This window comes from Phyllostomus hastatus, unplaced genomic scaffold (assembly GCF_019186645.2).
Source record: "Phyllostomus hastatus isolate PE091 unplaced genomic scaffold, TTU_PhHast_1.1 phas_scaffold_555, whole genome shotgun sequence".
NCBI lineage: Eukaryota > Metazoa > Chordata > Mammalia > Chiroptera > Phyllostomidae > Phyllostomus > Phyllostomus hastatus.
Genome location: NW_025334036.1, coordinates 9,747,495 through 9,767,861, shown reverse-complemented (window position 1 = coordinate 9,767,861; position 20,367 = coordinate 9,747,495). Strand labels below are relative to the sequence as shown.

At 53.7% G+C, this 20,367-nt stretch overlaps 1 protein-coding gene across 1 annotated transcript in view; it reads left to right on the top strand.

Moving 5' to 3' along the window:
- Nucleotides 1-19,164, top strand: part of TTC23 (tetratricopeptide repeat domain 23) — a 46,945-nt gene extending 27,781 nt beyond the window's left edge. Inside the window, exons 9-12 of the mRNA XM_045824992.1 lie at nucleotides 2,977-3,104; nucleotides 5,434-5,583; nucleotides 17,661-17,743; nucleotides 18,588-19,164. Coding sequence (XP_045680948.1) covers nucleotides 2,977-3,104; nucleotides 5,434-5,583; nucleotides 17,661-17,743; nucleotides 18,588-18,702 — 476 coding nt within the window. The 3' untranslated portion in view covers nucleotides 18,703-19,164. The remainder of the gene's footprint in view (nucleotides 1-2,976; nucleotides 3,105-5,433; nucleotides 5,584-17,660; nucleotides 17,744-18,587) is intronic.
- Nucleotides 19,165-20,367: the final 1,203 nt, after the last annotated feature.

Below are 20,367 nucleotides of genomic sequence, written 5' to 3'. Positions count from 1 at the left end.
ACCCGGGACCATAGGCATGGGGCTGCTGGACACCTGGCCACTCCCTGGGTGGCCCCAAGGGGTGGTGGGGTCTGGCCTGGCCCTGATCAGCTTCCTGGTGGTGAGCAGGGCTGAGGCCGGAAGAGACGGCCCTAGACTTCCTGGGACCACACGGCTGACCCCCTGGAAGCCACGCCCAGGCCCTCTGAAAGATACCCCCCTGAAGAGGGCCCCCAGCGTGGAGAAAGCCCATCCTGGCCTTCGTCCTCGGGCTGCCCCCACGCCCCACCCCAGCCCGGCGGGTTCCCTCAGGCCGGCCCCCAGCAGGCTGGCTGCACATGGGCTCTGTCCCTTCGCTGTCTGGGGGAATGCCAACCGAGGCCTTAAGACTTTCCATTTCCAAACAGTTCCCTGGGGTCCTTCGTGCCTTTGCAGTCAGCGCAGAGTGCACACTATTTCCCAGGACTGCCACAAAAGATAATTGTCGCCTTGCACACGCAGGTCTCCCTCTTAATGAAAGCGGCCCTCGCTGGCCCAGCACTGGCCTGGGACAGGCGGCCTCCAGCCTGCGAGCCCAGCGTCACTGGGATTTATTTTAATTAAACGTGTCCTGACCCCCAGAGGGCCAAGTTGACCCTGTGTTCCCCCTGCTCTGTGGGCCAAGCCCTGCTTTCCCGTGTCTGTGCGGGAGCGTGCGGGCGGGACAGAGTCCCCGGGGCCCTGAGGGGGCCTTCGGCCACGCTGCCCACTGGGCCACACTTCCTCCCTCATCTCTGGCCTTTCTACTGCAGTGAAAGTGGCAGATCCGTGGCCTTGCCCTGTGCCCCCAGCGCTCAGATGGATAAGCTCAGTCACGCTGCTCTGCTTTAGAAAATGACCTCACCCTCCGCCCAGGCCCCTGGCATCAGGTTGCAGAGGATTCTAGAAGAGGTGTTTAAAGATAGGGATGGCCTTGTGTCCCAGCACAGGGGGCGGGCTGGGAGGTGGCATCCCACCCACTCTGCTGGGACTTTCTGTTCCTCTGGAAATCTTGTTGTCCCGTGTCCCAGAGGGATGTCCCCACCCCCACCCCAGGAGGACAAACTGCTTGTCAAGAGTGTCACGCCTTCGCTGGGCCCATGTGCTCTCCCCTCCGAGGCCAGTCCTGTGGCTCAGAGCGCAGGAAGTTAACCCGGGGGACTGCAGGGGTGAGAGGAGTCACTCGGGGTCTCTCAGTCAGGGTGAAGATGACAGCAGTTTCACGCTGGCGGACGGGGAGGTGCCCACAGTGGGCGCCCCAGACCTTCCTCTGCTCCTGAGCTCCGGTTCTGAGAGGCGTCCTGGGGTGTGGTTGAGCTGCGTGTGGCGACGGATGTCAGAGAACTGTGGAGGCGGGGAAGCAGGCTGACCCCAGAGGGCAGATTCCCAGGCAAGGCCCGTCTCTAACTCCCACCACAACACCCAGCTTTTCCTCTCACCTCAGTAGTCTCGCTGCCTTCAGTTTAATAAATCCCTTCCTCCCTCCCCTCCCTTCCTCCCTCCCTCGCTGCCGCTCTTCCAGAGATCCATATATGCTGACAGGCACCCTCTCTGGGAAATAGGAATTGGTCTCCCTGAGTCAGGGGTTATAGGCCATTCACACGCTAGTCTGAATTAGGCAGAACAGCTTCCTTTTTCCCAGCATCCCCGTGAGATCAGCTCTACTAAGGGAAAGGAGCAGGCAGCAATCAGATTTAGGAGACTCGCTTCAATGGGAGTGCTTTTGGGGGGCTGTTGGTCAGCATGTATCCACTCGGGGAAGGAAGACCATAAGAGGTGGGAGAGGTCGACAAGAAAGGGGTAGAAAGGTGTCAAGCCCGGCTGTGACCACCTGGGCCTGAGAGATCTGGTTCTTACCCAGGAAGGGGAGGGAAATGCACCCCATCCCTCTGGGCGGCCCCCCTTTGTCTGAGCACAGCACCACTGCTTCTGCCCAAACCCAGGGTCTGAAAGCCAGTCCCCGCCTGTCTAGCCCCAGCTCCTTCCTCCACCCTTCGCGTCTGCTGGTATTTACAGAAAAGGCTCATCTGCGGGGGGAATGAGGCTGAGACTCGGAAAGATCCTTGCCGGTAAAGAAGGGCTTGGCTCCTTTCTCTGGTTCACTTCCAATTAGAAAATGAAAACATCAAGAGTACTCCACTTCTGAGTGTCCTCATTCATTCTGAGACATGGAATGCTGATGTCTATAACGGTTTGAGAGTCAGCAAAGTCAATGCCACATCATGCTCACGTCAGCTGTCATCAGATTAATCAAAGCAGCCAAAGCTAATGCTTAGTTGGAGCGGTAAATCTGTGACGTTGTTTCCCATGAGTCAGCTGTGAGTGAAAAGGATGCAATACTTTTTTTTTTAAGATTTTATTTATTTATTTTTAGAGAGGGGAAGAGAAGGAGAAAGAGAGGGAGAGAAACATCAATGTGTGGTTGCCTCTCACACACCTCCTACCAGGGACCTGGCCTGCAACCCAGGCATGTGCCCTGACTGGGAATCGAACTGGTGACCCTTTGGCTCACGGGCTGGTGCTCAATCCATGGAGCCACACCAGCCAGGGCGGGGTAATATTTTCCATGCAGTGGAATTTTCTCTTGCCAAGAGAAAATTTGGAGTGATGCTCTATAAGCCCATCTGCTGGTCTGGCTGTGGACAGACCACCCTTCAAAGAGAGGAGGTTCTTTAATGAGCCTGGAAACTTACCGATACCTTCAGTTTGGGGGATGGTTCGCTTTCCTGTATCCCTGGGAGAGCTGGGGTACGTGAAAACCAAGGAAAATAAATGGCTGTATCCTTTTGAGAACTAAATCTCTTCTGATGAACTAGGCAGCTTAATGGGAGAAAGACAGTTTCCTTAACTGGGTCCCCTTACTCAAATGCTTGTTACTTTCAAACAGTTCCGCGCTGCTAAAGGCACATTTATTCTGTTTCCTTTTCAAATCGGCCAGCAGTTTTCGCAGTTGTCACTGTGATGATGCTTTTTCTGCAGATGTGGCGGAGCAGCACTTCCAAGAGAGCCTGGACAAGCTTAAGGATGCCGAGGGGACGGGGAAAGCCAAGTTTCTCTCCGTTCAAGATGAATATTGCCATTTTCTCCAAGTCAGTGGGCAAGAAGAGGTGAGCGAGTCTGGACTGCAGTTGACTAGTGATTTCTACATGGGCGGCCCGGTTGCTGTGCAAAGGGCCACTCAACTCCTTCATTCTGCAAGCATCCAGCAGGCATCTACTGTGTGCAGGGCACGTGACCGGCCATGTGGCCACTGTCAGGCAGCTTCCAGACCCTTGCTCAGTTGTTTGCGAGAATGTAGATGCCCCGTCCACCCACGAAGGGATCCGAAGGCCCTGCTTATTGCAGCCCGAGGCTCTGGCTGGGACACAGCTCATGCCCGAGTGTGTTCCTTATGGAGCAGGACACAGGCTGGGGTGCGGCCCTCCCCACTCCCCTGCCCACCATCCTGTGCCCACCAAACGTGGCAACACCCTTGGTTCTCACCCTTGGTGCCGCAAACCCTACTCTTCTTTAACCCTCTCTCCACTGACCCACCCACTGCGGGTTCCAGCTGCAGTCGGCCAAGGAGTTCTGTGGGTTCCAGCCGCAGTCGGCCAAGGAGGGCTGGACCCGAGGACAGTCCCAGGGATAGGCAAGGGCCATCCCAGAGGCGGTCACAGCCTGCACCTGGGCTGCAACCCCACACCAACAGGGAGGTGATCTTGTGGGAGGAAATGCCTCATAAGGTCAAATTTAAGTGAGGGTCCCTCTTGGGTTTATCTTCTAGTTATGCCTCTTGCCTGCTCCAGAACCTTCTCTGAGCTCCTCGGCCCGGCACAGAGGCCCTCCACCGCCAGGCCAGCCTGTGACTCCGCCTCGTCTCTCTTGGCTCCCCTTCCTACTCTCTCTGCTGCAGCCAGATAGGTCTGCTCACTGACCTTGAACCTGCTGCGGGCTTCTTCCATTGCACACCTACCCTTGTTTCTCACACCCTCTTCTGTACTCTCCTCTCCCTTCACCTTTCCCAGCTCTCCGAGGCTGACTCAGTCGGTCCTCGAAGCCCCCGTGGCATCCCTCCTACTGCCACTGCAACTTGTCACTCAAGTTCACATGTATCTCTCTCTAGCTCCCCCAGTCAGACCGACAGTGGCACGGAAAGCTTCATTTAGGAAATAACAGTCGGGCTGTGTCCTATCAGTGGCTCCTCCAACCCGGCAGCCACTTCCCAGCACTGCACCACGCTAAGTCCTTGCTCACAGATGTCCCCGGGTGTGACAGGCTTTAGCGTCAGCCAAGCCCCCGTGCACTGAGGTGGGTCATACATTCCTGACTGACACAGTGTCTCTGTCCATTCCATGGGGCCCTCTTTCCACCTGTGAAATTTTCCTGCCCCATCAGCACCTTTGCTGTGGTTCCGCAAACCCCTTGTCAGATTATTGCCAACATAGGAGTGAGGCCGTGCTAGCTCCTTCCGTCCGGAGAAGCTGTCAAGACGAGTTCAAGCCCGCATGGTGGGGAAGCCCCCCTCCACCGGCCCCTGCTTGAGTTAGTTCTGCTGCTCAGCGCCCGTTCCGCAGCTGCCGTCTCGCCTTGCGGCAGGTCCTAGAAGAATTTCAGGAGGATTGTGGGATAGCCACAGAGAGGGTTTTCCCTCTGTATGTCCTGGTGTCTGACCGCAGACATCACTATCAGAAGATACTGGTTTCTGACCAACTCGTGTATTTTATTCCCTGCTGGTATGCGTAAATCAGAAAGCCCAAACAAAAAGTCAACTATATTTAATTTGTTAGCATGTTGGAATGTTTGCTTTCGGTTTCATACACGATGGCTTATGAGAAATAGAAAGTCCTGTGATATGTTTGAGATGTTCTGGGTAAGTCACCCGGAAACGGTAGTTTTCCCTGAGGTGACAATGTCACTGTGCCCAGAGGGAGGACGCCCTGCCACCAGAAAGGATGAAAGTCCCTAGCCGATTCCGGTCCTGTCTCTGCCACCGATGAGCTGTCCGACTCTGGGCCAGTTTCTTGGCAGCGCTGTGCCTCAGTTTCCTCCTCTGTCAAAGGGGGGTACCACTGCCCGGCCTGAAGCAGGCCGTGAGGATTAAGTGAGGTCACACATCGGCTCTTTAGCACAGCGCTCGACACCCAAAGGACACATCCGCGGAGCTTTTTTCTCTTACTGCTCAGCTAAAACGGCTTCTTACCATCCCTGGAGTGGCTTTTCCTCCACGCGTCTTTATGCATTCTCTCTTCACACCTCACACCTCCCCCCGCTCCATGGAGGTCACGTCTGTCTCCTGTTCAACCAGAGGAAAGTAGGCTCATGAGACAGTCAACCAAACCCATTGTCCTCAAAAGGGAAAATACCCGTGAGCCACAGCATCACTTTCTCAAGAGGACTTGACCTTCCTCGGCCTTGGAACTTCTGTAACCAGCGAGCTTTCTGTTCCCGTCGCAGAGAGCAGCCTCGATCCTGAGAGAGTCCCTGGAGGCCAAGGTGGGGGTGTTCGGCGACCTCAGTCCCGAGGTGGCAGAGACGTACCGGCTCCTGGGCGAGGCCGATCTGGCACAGGGGAACCTCGGCGCAGCCCACAGGAAACTGAGCAAGGTAAGGCTGGAGCGATGCTACTGCAGAGGACCGGCCTCCCTCCCTCCTCTCGGGTGGCTGTCCTCCCTCCATTGTGCTCTTTTTAAGTCGAGCATTTTAAGCCCTGGCCCGAGGGCTCGGAGGGTTGGAGCGTGGAGCGTTGTCCTGTGCACCAAAAGGTCATGGGTTTGATTCCTGGTCAGGGCACGTACCTTGGTTATGGGTTCAATCCCCTGTTGGGGTGCGTGTGGGAGGCAGCCGATCGATATTTCTCTTTCACATTGATGTTTCTCTCTCTGTCTCCCTTCCTCTCTCTCTCTAATGAACAGATCCTTGGCTGAGGATTAAAAAAAAGAAGTAAAATCAGTGCTCCTTAATAAAGGGCTTATTTACGTAAGATGAGTTCACTTTCGTAGTTGATTTAAACGAACACTTTTCCGGTAAAAGCATTAGTAATCATCTTATACACGTGTATTTTCTTTAATGAATGATCAATTATTTTTTACCATGCAAATATATTTTTATGTAGTGTCATTTATCAATATTTTTTACTGTACTCTCTCTGTATACCCAGATTATAGAGGAAGTCTTCTGTGGGTTCTTCTAGCACTTATATATTTATTTCTGTTTCAATTTGGAGTTTATTTGTGTGGTTGGTGTGAGGTATGGATCTAGCATTATCTTTTTTTTTGTTTTAAATGGCTACCCTGTTGTCCAGCACCTTCTTACTAAAGAGCCCGGTGATGTGAGATAACCCTTCATCATACACTGCATTTCTCTGTGTCCTTGAGTCCATCTCTGCATTTCTCTCCTGTTCCACTGATCTCTGCCTATTCAAATGCCAGCTCCTCATTGTTGTCAGTGCAGAGATTTCGTGGCCTGATCTGATGGGACTAGACGCGGCTCTTGGGTTTTCTCCCCCTAGAATATCAGGTTTTCTGGATATTCGAGCATGTTTATCTTCCACACGGATTCTAGTGTCCACTCGACTAACTGCGTGCAAAGTTCGGTGGTATTTTTAGGGGATCTGTGTTACTTGTAAAAGAACTTCAGGAGGACGGACGTCTTTATCACACGGTGAGGCATTTTACTCAAGAACAGGGATTTCTTTCTACTTGTTGGTGTCCACTTTTGTATCATTGAGGCACATTTAAAAATGTACATTTTATAGGTTTTGCGTGCTTGTTATTAGGTTGATTTCTAAGCATTTCATCTTCTTTGATACTATTGTACGTGGAGTTTTATCCACGGTTATAACTTTCATCTGGTCATTTTATTGTGTGTGAAGACTTCAGTTTCTCTGTATTGATTTTATATCCTGCTAACTTACTTATTTCTTTTCTTGCCTGAGTTGATTTGAGAATTGGTCCTCTCAGGTTTACTAGGTATTCTATTACACCATCTGCAAATAGTTTTACTTTTTGTTTTTAAATTTTAAGTAAGTGTCTTTTCTTTCTTTTTTAAGATTTTATTTATTTATTTTTAGAGAGGGAAGGTAGGGAGAAAGAGAGAAAGAAAGAAACATCAGTGTGCAGTTGCTGGGGGCCGTGGCCTGCAACCCAGACATGTGCCCTGACTGGGAATCGCACCTGCGATACTTTGGTTCGCACCCGCGCACAATCCACTGAGCCATGCCAGCCAGGGCTTAGTTTTTGTTTCTTAATTCTCATGGCTCTGATTGATTTCTCTCGCCCAATTGCATTGGTTCACACCTCCAGTACGATAATAAAATGGTAGTGGAGATAGCAGGCATCCTTGTCTTGTTCCTGATCTTAGTGGAAATGTCTCTATTGATTCTTCATTGAGTAGATGCTGGCTTTAGCACTAGGGTTTATATGTTTTATCATGTTAAGGAAGTAGCCATCATCTTCTATTTTCATGAGTAGTTTATTTTTTTGTTACAAATGTATTGGATTTATTAAATGTTTTTCGAGCATTAATGGAGATAATCAGATGATTCTTCTTAGATCACTTAATATAGCGCATTTGATTATAGCCTGAAGCCAACCTTGCATTCCCGGAGTAGATGCCCTTGGTCATGTTGAATTATTTTCTTCGTATGAGGTTGATGAGTTTGTGAGTATTTATTTTAAGATTTTTGCACCAAGATTTATATTTGTTTAAGTATCAATATTTGCTTCATAAAGAGAATTTGGAAGTTTACCTTTATTTCAGGTACTGAAGGAACTGGTGCAGCATTAAAACTATCTAGTCTTCAGAGATTTGTACTTCCTGTGAAACTCTCTAGGGCGGGTACTTCCTTTATTGACTATTTTCTCTAATCTACAAAACAATTGGTTTGTTGATGCTTTTTATCTCTAACAGGGTCATTTGGTGACCTGTCTCTTTCCAGGTAACTGTCCCATTTACATGTTCAGATTGATTGGCATAGAGATTTGCAAAGTATTCTCATGCATTTTTTAATAGTTATTTTCCCCTTATAATATCGTGGTTTACATTTGGATTTCTCTCACTGTTTGCTGGAGTGGGGGGAGGCACCGGGGTTCAGGGGAGGTATTTAATGCACAGCCCTGGAAAGAGTAGGGCCTGGGAAAGGCAGGGGTTCCCCGGCTGGAAGGGGGAGGGGGATGGGGGTGGGGCTAGGGGGCTGGAGAGTGAAGCCCATTTAAGCAGCTGTTGGGGAGCAAGGCTCTGCAGCCGAGTGCGCAGGTGGAGGGGCTGAGACTCGACCCTTCAGGCAGCGGTCCCCGATGGCAGCCTCTGCAGGCCGAGTCCGGCCCACTGCCCATTTTCGTACGACCCCCAAGTTTACAGTGGTTCCTACGGGTGATCATACAGTCTGCAGTCACACAAATCATAGAAACTGAGCTGAATGAAGATGGGGAACACTGATGCTGAACCCCAATGGAGATGTTACTCCCTCCCCCCAAAAATCCATCCTTCTCCTTAGAACCAGATCATGAAAGATGTTGTTCATTATTATATTCTGAATTTCACTGATAAACTTTGTGGAACATTTTGTCTCCCGTTACCTAAGTACCCACGTAGGAACCTCGATTTTGGTCTGTTGGCACGTGGCCCTTGCAGTAACGACCACGTGCCCCTTGCAGGAAAGTTGTCCAAACCTTGCTCTGAGCAGCAGGGAGCTGTTGAGGGGATTTAGAGCAGGGCACAGCAGGCCTATATTTGGATTTGGGTTTTTTTAAAACCCTGTGAGGATGGTGTTGAGAATGTGGTGGGGTGGCCTAAGAACTAGACCAAGAGGCCTCAGTTTTCTCATCCGTAAAATGGAGACGATGCACACCCTCCGGCCGGCCCTCCCACCGTTGTTCTGCGGTGGGAGGAGGCGAGGCCCCTGGGGCTGCTTTGATCAGCGCCAGGCCCTGCCGGGCGCAGAAGGCAGGTAAAGACAGGTGGGAGGAGAAGACAGAGCTTTCCCCGTCCTTGGGGCTCTCCACTTTCCTTCCCTTTGCTCGTTTCTCCCCCGAGGTGTGGCGGCGAAACAGGGAAAAGCTCTTCTGCAGGACCAGTCTAGCCACGTGAGTCCAGGTGGGAGAGGGGCCCCAGGAAACGGGGGGAGGCAGCAGATGGTAGCCGACACACGAGAAACGTGAGCAGGGGCCACCCGGACCTCCAGCGGGCCCTGCTGGCTCTGGCCAGGCCGGGCTGGTGCCACAACCGACCACGTGCGTAGGGGCAGGCTGGCTGCTGCCAAGGGCAGCTTGTGCATCCGTCTCGATCCTCACAGTGGTCCGGCAGGCCAGACCGTACTAGCCTTGCTTTACTGACCAGGGGCCTCTAGGAGTTAAGCACGTAAATTGTCTATGGGCCGGTTACTCCAAAAAAAAAACATCCGCCTTTCTCCTTTATACCAGTGGTCAAGAAGCATGGGTCTTAAACGCCCTGCTTCAGGGTCTTCTTCTGAACCAGGGCCTGGGGCCGGCGTCCAGGGCCCCGGGGTCTGCAGTGTGCTCCTGGGGAAGCTTAAGAGTCACCGTGCTGGCCTCTGCCGGCCCTGCCCACCCGCAGGGCTGAAAATCAGCTCCCTTTCGAGAGACTCTCACGTTTCGTTACCTCTAAAACCTGCCATGGAAGCTGGTGACATTTTTTTCCCTTTAGTTTGGCCTCATCACGCACCAGTCTGAACACAAGGGCTTTGGCACGTTAAAGCTTTCTGGCCCCATGCCAGAACCCGAGAGAGAGGGTTGAACTTGTGTCCCCGTGGGTGGCGCGCACCACGGTACACGCAGACCTCGTTTCCAGTCCTCCCCGTGTGCCCGCAGGAGGCAGGGCTGGCCGCCCCCTGCACACCGGGGCACACACGAGCTGGAAGCAGGCCCTCCCCAGCAGTCCGCTGCCGAACCGGACATTCCCAAACACCATATTTAGCTGTGAGCTCCGTGGAGCCAGCCGCTGCTTTTGCAAGCTCCCGGCCCGGTCTTCTTCTTGTTTTGACCACAACGGCTTCAGCCCCCAGCTTTTTCATCTCCCGCTCAGGAACCACCGAACACAGGCCTTTCCAGATGTGCGTGCCCTGGTGTGCCGTGTGGCGCCGGCCGGGTCCCCGGGGCAGGAAAATCAGGAAGACGTGAGACGTAAAGCAGACAGTGGGATTGAATTACCGAGAGGAAAACTGCCTTATTGATCTGTCTTCCAGAGGCCTGTGCCTGGGGGCGGGGGACGGGAGCAGGGCAGTGGAGGATGCCAGGAGCTCCAGATGGAAATTTCCACAGCAGAAGTTCACAGGCTTTGGCAACGGAGAGACCTGGTTTGGTTTTAGGGTGGGCGTCCTTGTGAACATTTTCACGAAGGGCTGCAAAAGACAGTTCCTGAAGGCTGTCTCCTCGGTCAGCAGCCTCTCGGGATGGGTCCTGGCCCCAGTGACCGTGGGAGGTCAGGCCTGGGTCCCCGCTTTACCTGGCCTGCCTGTTCAGCGCTGTCATCTCCAGGGTTCCGTCCGCTTCCTGACTACTCCACAGCTGGGAGCATTTCCGTGAAAGAACTAACAGGATTTTACGTGACCTCTTTCTCCAAGGCATCCAAAGCCCCCTGTGATATACATCGTTTGAAGAAAGGACATGGAAAGTGGTTTTTATTCATAGATTATAGGTGACAAAGCCGTCCCCGGAAGCTTCTCATGTGCCTGTCACAAGTCAAGACAGGATCCACGGAAACACATCAGTTTGCAAAATGCCAGCCTCTCCTCCGCCCGGCCGAACACACGGAGCCTTCCGACAGGCAGCCGTGTGTTTTACGCACAGTGCACGCACGCCCTGCCGTTCCGTCGGCGGCCACTTCACTTGTCCTTTCCCTTCAGTGTGCGTGGTGTTCTCCGCATGGCCCTGCATTCCAGGGAGCGCAGGGCGGGTTTGGGGTCCCCACAGAGCCCCGTGTCAGCCCCCAGGTTTCCATGTGAAGAGTCTCATCTGTCCTTGACCCTGCTTTACCCGATCCCCTTGTTTTAACTAACCCGCTGTTGGGCTGTGGCAGTCCGCCTCCTCGAGACCTTTTTGAAGGAGAGGCGGGCCAGGGTGACATTAACTTCATACACGAAACCCAGTTTCTTGAGCTGAGAAGCATGCTTAAACATGCTTCAGCTCTTGTGAGCAGAGCTTTGTCAGTCAGTTGTCATGTAAGCATGGGAGCTGAGGTTAAAGGGGTCAAGGTCACTGCCATTCGTAACCTCCCGTGGGGAGCAGGGGATAGTCCCTTGCGTGCCACAGGCAGGGTGGAAGTGAGAATTCCAGGGCCCTGGGCCACAGCCTGCCAGGGAGGGTTGATTTCCTGGGGCTCAGGCCCCAAAGTATACGGCCCAGGCCTGGCACTCTCCCCCTTTGCTGCCCCCTAGAGAACACGGACTGGTAGCGCACACAGACCACCCGCAGACAAGGCCCTGTATCACAACTCTTCCTGTGGCAACGCCTGACTCCTTTCCACATTAGCACGGAGGTCTGGAGCGGGCAGAACCCTGGGCCAGGACAGCCCGTCCTGGCCCAAGGCTGGAGGTCTGTCGGTGCCTCCCTGCAGGCAGGAGAACCGTGAGTTTATGGGAGGGTGGCCAGGGATGAAGGGACAGACAGAACTCCTCCACATAAATTCAGGGTGACCTTAAATAGGCAGACGGCGGGTACGGGCTGCACCGACTCCAGATGGGCCAAGCGCAACGGCCGGGCTCCAGGTCACCGGGGCAACGTGCCAGAAAAAGGCAGCTCAGAGGCTTAGCTGTAAGAGGGTCTGATGTGCGTCTCTTCCTCTGTCTGGCGCAGACACAGGCAGGTCCAGCTTTGGAACCCAGAGCTGACCACACCCTTTCAGACACAGCCTTCACCTCTGTGTGGGCCCAGGGCCGGGCTCCTGTCCACAGTGAGCCCCGCAGACAGGTCGGCTCTCTGAACGCTGGTGCCGCAGCTGTCCTGGAGAAAGACGGCAGCAGCCTGCTCCGAGACAGTGGCCAAGGGGCGGAGCCACGTGGTGGGGGAGTCAGGGGATGTCGATAAGGACAGCAAGCCCTCGGCCCTTGGCGGCCAAGAGGTGAGTGAGGGAGCGGCACTGTGTACTGTGTAGACATTCGGGGAGCGCAGGGAGCGAGGGGCAGTGCCTGGGCCGCCCACCCTGTTCCCACTGCAACGCTGTTTCTCTCATGGGAGCCTTCCCGCCGTCCTGGGCAGCAGGGCTCGGGGCTCCCAGTGAGTGGCCCTCCTGGTAAGGGAGCTGCAGGGGTGCGTGTGTGTGTGTGTGTGTGTGTGTGTGTGAGTGTGAGAGAGAGAGAGAGAGAGAGAGAGATGCAAGGTGAGCCTCTGCCCGGGACCTCAGCACCACCACCACCTCCCCCAACCCGGCGCCCTTCACCCGGCTGACTCCCCATCCTGGGGGCCTCCACCTGAGCATCAGCCATCACTGCCCCAGGCACCCTCTGCCGCCACCCGCACCCCTGTTCTACTCCTTCACGGCCCCGTGTTCGCTCTTGCTTTTCCATAGCTCTTAGTGTGAGCTGTTATGACACGTTTATGTGCACGTTTTAAGTGTCTGGCCCCGCCCCCCCCCACACTGCTCTGGGAGCCCTGTGGGAGCGAGGCCCACGCCTGCCCCATTGACACGGGCATGGGGCTGGTGTGTCACGGGGGCTGAGCGAGCGTCCACTACAGGTGTGAGTGCGTGCAGCCGAGACGCAGCTGCAGCCAGGACCAGGCTGGGCACGAGGGCTCGGGAACCCCAAGCGCCCCCGCCTGGGACCCTGTCTCTGTAGGAAAATGCTCTCTGGCGGATTGTGCTGGGCCTTGTCCTTTCGATCCCCCCAAGTCCATTACTGAAGGGATCCTTTCTGCCTGCCTTGTAAGATTAGTATGAAATGAAAGTGTATTTGTGTTTTTCTGGACACTTAAGACATTTCACTCTCCCACAGATGTGGGGTTCTGATGTCTCTTTTCCTTAACACGAGCCTTGAGGTTTGAATGAAAATGGAAGCCCAGTTCATGACTTTCTGGACAGATTCCCCTCCTTGGACACAGGCTAGCATCAAGAATAGTGATGAGTTCTTTTTCCTTAATGTACCTTTCTCTGGCTTTGCTTTTTGTTTCATATGAAGATGAAATACATATGATTGCACAAGCTTGGCATGGACTGAAAAACTATGCCCTCCCCGATTTTCTGGGATTGAGTCTGGGAGCCTCAGCCCCAGAGGGCTCTTCAGCTGCAGGGTTGTCGCGCCCCCTCTGTTAACAAAGACGACATGTTCCCTCGGTGCTCTCAGTGGCTGAAGTTCCCCCATGTGATTCCAGGCTGGAGTGGGCCGAGGGAGGACAGGAGGGTTGAGACACCCGCAGTCCCTGTCTGCACCTGCGGGGGCGCTGTTGTGAAAGTGACCCTGGGGAATGACCACAGATTGTTGGAAATCCAGCCCTCCCCCGCAAAAAACAACTCAGAAAATAAGTTTTTTGTGTGATTTGGGGTGTTTATTGTGGTTTCTTTAAAAGGTTTTATTTACTTATTTTTAGAGAGAGGGGAAGGGTGGGAGAAAGAGAGGGAGAGAAACATCAATGTGTGGTTTCCTCTCCAGCACCCACTACTGGGGACCTGGCCCACAACCCAGGCATGTGCCCTGACTGGGAACCAAACTGGCGACCCTTTGGTTTGCAGGCCGGTGCTCAGTCCACTGAGCCACACCAGCCAGGGCTAACTATTGTGATTTTCCAACGCCGGAATAAATTGAGTCAGCTGACCTTTGCCCCACAGCTGCCACCGAGTGACCCCTCTGTCACTGGGATGGGAGTGAGCTCTGGGTCACAGAGGTCAGCCACCACTTGGATGGCAGCAACCAGATGAACACTTCTCAGCTTCCTGGGCTCTGGGGCTCCCTAGAAACCTGGCTTCCCAAACTCAAAGTCACGTCAAAAACAAGGATTAATGTCCACATCGCATTCTCAAGATTGTGTCTTAGCTACCCTGGCTCCTGAGAGAGAGCAGTGCGTGGAGAACAGCGCTCTTCGCACTGGTGAGCTTGCCCGGTTATGATGGCGACGCTTTGTCACCATGGTGAGCTGCCTCCTGACAGAGGCTTCCGCCGCTGACGTGTGTGTCCCGGGAGCCCTGTGGTCCCACTGCGCCATATAGGAATTCCTCAGTTGACCCATTTGTTCACTTATTGAATCATTCATTCATTCACCAAGTATTGCACCTACTTACGTGCTGGGGACCGTGCGAGGCCCTAGGACAAAGGTGAGCAAGACAGATGTGGCCCCTGTTTGGGGACAGCCTGCAGGCTAGTGTTGCCTTTCATCTTGTAGAAAGCTCCCTCCTTGGTAATGAAAGAATAATAAGAACATAAATGACTTCTCCCAACCCAACCCCTGCAAATCAAATCAAAGAGAGTTATGAGGGGGACCAAAAAAAAAACAACACTGGAATTATCTTCTGGAGGGCAGACCCCTTGCAGTCCAGGCTTCCCCCGCTGGGTGTGTGTTTTTGTCCCGCAGAGCTTCCCATCTGTATCAGTGCACCAGCTGGTGGTGTTGTGAGAGGCTGCGTTTGGCTTCAGGAAATTTTTTTTTTCTGCAGACTCTTTTAATGTGTTTGCCCATTTCACGATGGGTAATTTACGAATGCACCTGCCCACACCATGCTGAGTTTTCAGCAGTTTTTGACCAAAAGCAGCATGACCCCCCCATGCCCCACCCTCCTTATTTACCCAATCTCACCCCAAATGACCTTTTTATTTTCCTGGATGAAAAAAGTCCTCAAAGGGAAACGCTTTTTTGATGTGCAAGAGGTGAAACAAAAAATGGCAGAAGCACTAAGAGGCATCAGAACCGACAGGTTCAGAAACTGTTTTGAGCAGAGGGAAAAAGTCTCAATAGGTGTATTGCATCCAATGGAGAATCCTTTGAATCCCACCCTTGGAAAGCAATGTGATGGCTCTCTGAAATTCATCTGGAGACTCAGAATGTCAAGGTTTTGTCCACTTAAAGGAAAGTGAGAAACCCTCTCTAGAGGCTGGTTTCAAGCAGGGGTGCACTGGCTCCCTGGAAGAATCTGGAATGCACAGAAGACCTGTAACATGGTGGAGGATGTTCTGCCCTCAGCGCCTGGGAGTTCTTTCCCCAGCTCAGTGAGATGTTTGCCGTGCCTGGCTCCCGGCAGTGTCAACGGACATTTACTGACTCTGTCAATGTCTACAGCTTTAACAAAAGAATCAAAGTACCTACTTCACGTCAAATGCCTACAAAAAATTAGCTAAGAGCAGCAGAACATTGGAAAACATCAATTTATGTTTCTTAGCAACGTATACAGCTATGTAGGACACGTGCTGGTAATAGCCGGTCATGGTCGTTTTGCTTTTGAAGAAAGGTGTCTCTTGAAGACTCTCTCAGTGAATGGGCAGACTGCGTTTTCCTGTCCTGGCGGCTGGCGTGGCCTCCCCCGGGCACTGTGGTCCAGAGGGATTAGGCAGGGGCGGAGGGTGTTTCTCCTCGTTCACACCTCTCCGCATCTCTTCTCACAGGCAGCTGGAATTCTGAGCAGATCTCTCTAGTGAGGATACATAGCCTTAAAAAAAAATCCATTTAATTCCAGGGAGGCAAGAGTCTTGATTGGGATCAAAGAGACAGGAAGGTGTGGGGCTCACCTCTGTCTGGGCTTATGTGAAGGAAGGTCACTTTATCCAACCGTGACCCGCTCTCCCTGCTGATCTGATGCCCCCAGCGAACATGGTCGGCACACAAGGTCAGGAAGGGGAGGTGGTGAAAATTTGTATAATGCTCTCCATGGCCTTCCCTTCCCCTCAGGAACCCACAACTAAACTCAGGGAGCAGCATCGCTTCCCCTAGAGAAGAGGGAGGGGCCAGGGGGAAGAAGTCCCAGTAACCCGAGGAGCAGCATGGACTCCCCAGGTTTCCATGTGGGAGGCCCTCTGTGAAGGCAGGGTGAGGGGAGACCCCTGACCATCTCGAACCACCGTTAGAACGCCAGTAAACATGTGACGTCACAGCGAATGAATGAACACCGAGGCAGGCGGGCGTCCTCTCCAAACGCATGGCCTCGGAGGCCGTCGTAAACTCAGGGGACGGGGTGAACATGAACGGGGACGTTGGGGTGGGTGTAACTGTAGACCTGATGTGCTTGTTACATGGAGTGGGAGGTACCTCTGGCCACTCGGAGGGCATGGAAGTCTGTTCCAGCAGAAGCGTGAGCCCCGAGGTGGGCTGCTCGCTGGCGTGAATGGGGGGGAAGCACCCTTGCTTCTTGCTGTCCTTTCTGAGCCCTTCTCTGCTGGGCCCCGTGTGGGGTCCACTTTACCACCTTAATGAGGGGACGTCCCCAGCTTCCCCTGGCTATGTACTGCTAGCGTCTTCCTCCAGTGCCACGGGTGTCAGAAACCCGTCCCCATCTCCTTGTCCTCAGAGCCACAAAGCACCTTCTCACAGTTCCTAAATTTCCAGGGTGGGGCTTGCTGGGCCGAGGGGCTGGGGTCCTCGCCTTGGTGCCATTTGGATTATCCACTAAATAGTGTGATAGAAAACGTTCACTACTTCTTGGTGTTTCGTATTTCAACTGAGAAATAGTGAACCTTTTCTGTTATTTAAAAAAAGAAAAATCCTCTCCTGTTCTTCATGAGTATTTCTTTCCCCCAAAAGACAACTGCAGTCTCAGATTCCAGAACCACATCCTCAGTTTTCCAGACTGACCCAAACATTCAGTTGTGGTGTTTCCCACAGCTCACAAAGACAAATGCCGCTTGCATGCGAATGTTCTCGAACACCTTAAACAGGGTGGCAGATCAGAATGAATAAAGCATTCAGTACAAAAGACCCCAAACCCTCACACGTTTGTTTGATTCAAGCTGTTACCATGTAGAGAAACAAATTCAAGGTTTTAAAAATACATTATGAGCCCTGGCTGGTGTGGCTCAGTGGATGGAGTGCCAGACTGCAAACCACAGGGTCACTGGTTCGATTCCCAGTCAGGGCCCATGCCTCAGTTGCTGGCCAGGTCCCCAGTAGGGGGAGCTGGAGAGGCAACCACACATTGATGTTTCTCTCCTCTTTCTCCTTTCCTTCCCCTCTCTCTAGAAATAAATAAAATCTTTAAAGGCAATGCATTATGAAATACTTCAGATATGCACAAACTATGAATATAACAAATACCTCTGAGCTAACTATTTAATATAAGACATAAAAGGTGACCCACATGAAGTTCCCTCTACACCTCTCCCCCACCCCACACCAGATAACTACCATCCTGAATGTGATGTTATTCCTACACTTTATTTTACTCTGGTTTCCTTTTACATGTTTTTTAAGCTTCATATAAATTATATATACAATATGCATATACACAATTATATATACAGTAGTACTTTTAAGTACTTTTAAGTAGTACAGTAGTACCACACTTTTGCATACGGGTTGTCCCAGAGAGTTCTATAAGAGTGCTGAAACCGCACGTTAGTTTCCCGCCCCCCGGTGAGCACCCACACCGAAGGTCAGACCCTCTCCGGAGAAGCCAGAGGGTGCACTGATCCGGTGCTCGCAGGCGTCTGTGGAGGAAGGGTCCCTTCCCCCACTCTAGGGAGGCTTGTATTCCTGCAAAGTGCCCCCAGGGACACTCTCCCAGTCACACGCTGACCACCTGGTATTCTGCAGTGTCTTCAGATCCAGACCGTCTTATACGGAGCGCAGGACAAGAGGACCCTGGCCACGCAGCAGTCCATGGACGTCCTGTCCAAGTGAGTCGGCCTTCCCTTGCTCGGCTTCCCGGGCTCCTCGCGCCTCCGTCCTTCAACCTCACGGGGGGAGCCAGTCCTGCCGGGTGCGCGCGGCAAGTGTCGGCAACTGCCTTCCCATCACTCGTGCACCATGTGCCAAACCAGCTCCTTGGAAAACCCGGCTGTAAAATACCTTCCTTGCCCGCATATGGAGACGGAATTAGCCCTTGCATAATGTCCGAACCTCGGGCTGGCGTCTGTCCTCTTGCAGACCGGAAGGTCACTTGTCCCACGGGGGATTGTGGCTCAGAGCACTGCATGGCCTGTGGGAACCTGGCTCAGGCTTCCCCGAGCTCCTGGCGCACCTGTCGGGGTGGGAGCCCCAGAGCCTGCGGAACTCACCCTGCAGGCCCTCTGTCTGCCACGGAGGTGCCCCACTCCCTGAGGCCCACGGAGCCCGCAGGCTGCCTTCGAAGTGCGAGCTCCGGGCAGGTGCAGACCCGCACACGGCCAGCGTGGGGCACTGTCTTGTGTGCCAGTTCCCCTGTCCCTGAGGCCTCCGGTCCAATTTTGGGGTTCTCACTCCGCTCACTGAGCCCACCAAGGGTTGATGGTCTGGGCTCAGTGAGAATGGGACTGGAAAGTTCTAGGAAACGCCGTGTGTGTGTGTGTGTGTGTGTGTGTGTGTGTGTGTGTGTGTGTTCGTTCCTGGGCCACAATTCTCCTCTCACTCACATCCCCTCCTGAGGCTCCTTCAGGGAATGCAAGTCGGCAGCTCCTGGCTTTGTTTTCATTGCAGCCAAGGCTGGGAGACCCGGGTGGAGGTGTGGGGGCGCCGCACTGACCACCCTCTGCTTATCCGCAGGGCCCCGGACGTGGCCGGGAAGCTGCGACAGGCCCTGAGAGCCAGACCAGCCTTCTGCACTGGAGCGGCCCCGCCCCCCACGCTGGGGAAGGCGAGGCCCCAAGCAGTGGACTGAGATCCCGCCTCCCCGCGGCCAGAGCTGCGGTTGCGCCCGGGTGCAGGACACACGTCTCTCCAGCAGCAAGAGGGAGTCCTCCGCCAGCCGCTGTGCGGGTTTCCCAGGCTGGCTGTGCGCTGCAGTGGATGCCCTCCTCTCCCCTGCCCCGGGGGACAGGAACGAGTGGACAGCCGCTGACCTCTCAGGGTGAGCTGGTGCTTCTGTAAAGCATTTTTTAAAGCCACCCGAGTGGTTCTTCTTGCCAACGAAAACTTGCACCCATCAGCACTGCCGCGGCGGAAAAGCTGCTCCGGAAAAGTTCAGTACTTCCCCTGCAGGAAAAGAGTCCCAGCATCCCACCTTCCTCATACACCCCTTCCCACAGGTCAGAGGTCAGAACTGCAGCAGCTCAATCCTGGGGAAAGCCCTTTCCCAGAGGAAGGTAACAGGGATTGAGAATAAAATGCTAATAAAAGGAAGCCTGAAAATGCTGGTCGGTGTGTGTGGGCCCTGCTGTCCCTCCCCTCCCTGCCCCTCCCCCGGCGGACCGTCACTCAGCAAGGGCACAGGCCTGTGCCACAGACGGCAAGGTGCGACATGAGTGCCCCTCCGCACCAGAGCCCAGGCAGGAGCCCCAGCCACCGTGGCTCCGTGTGCGCAGGGGGCCACCTCGAGAATGAATGGGGGAAACCAACCCAAAAGACCCGTGCCGGGGGGAGAGAGGCAGGGTCCCTTATCCTCCTCAGGCACGTGATGGTGACTACGAAGGCCACCCCTGCCATCCCCACCCGCCCCCGACAGGCCTGTGGGATGAAGGCAGAGGAGGGGGGAGTGGTCCCCACTCACCGAGCATCCCTCCTGGTGGAAGACATGGGCTCTGCTGTGCAGGGCTGGAGTAGGGATTACCTACACACCACACTGAGGTCTGCCGAGAACAGAACATGTGTGTCCCCCCGGAATTCCTGTGTGGAGGCCCTAGTCCCCAACGTGAGAGTATTTGGGTCTCCGGGAAGTAATGGGTCCATGAGCTTGCCCCCACCACGCGTGGGATTAGCAGCCTCACAAGAGACAGGATGGAGATGGTCTCCCTCCCCACCGTGTGAGCCCACGGCAGGGAGGCGGCTGTCTGCAATCAGGACGAGAGCCTCCACCAAGGACCAGGCTATCGGCACCTTGACCTTGGGCCTCCCCCTCCAGAACTGTGAGAGATAAACGCCCACTGTGTAAGCCTCCCTGTCTGTGGTATTCTGGAGGGGCAGCCTGGGCAGACTGGGAGTCTGATATTGCATACTTCCTGGAGCATATTATCTTGGAATCACAGAAACGAAAGCACATTTTGAAAAATTCAACCGCCACCTGGGAAAGAATGAATTTTGGAATATTGTAGCAAAAATCTCGTGTTAATTCCACCATGAGAGGAACAATAGCTCTTTACGGATTTTTTTTTTTCTGATAAAAGCTTACAAACAGGTAAGAGCATCTGCCCTGGCTGGCATAGCTCAGTGGATTGAGTGCGGGCTGCGAACCAGGCATCGCAGGTTCGATTCCCAGTCAGGGCACATGCCTAGGTTGCAGGCCATGGCCCCCAGCAACCGCACATTGATGTTTCTCTCTCTTTCTCCCCCCTTTCCTCTCAATAAATAAATAAAATCTTTAAAAAAACAAAACAGGTAAGAGCATCTA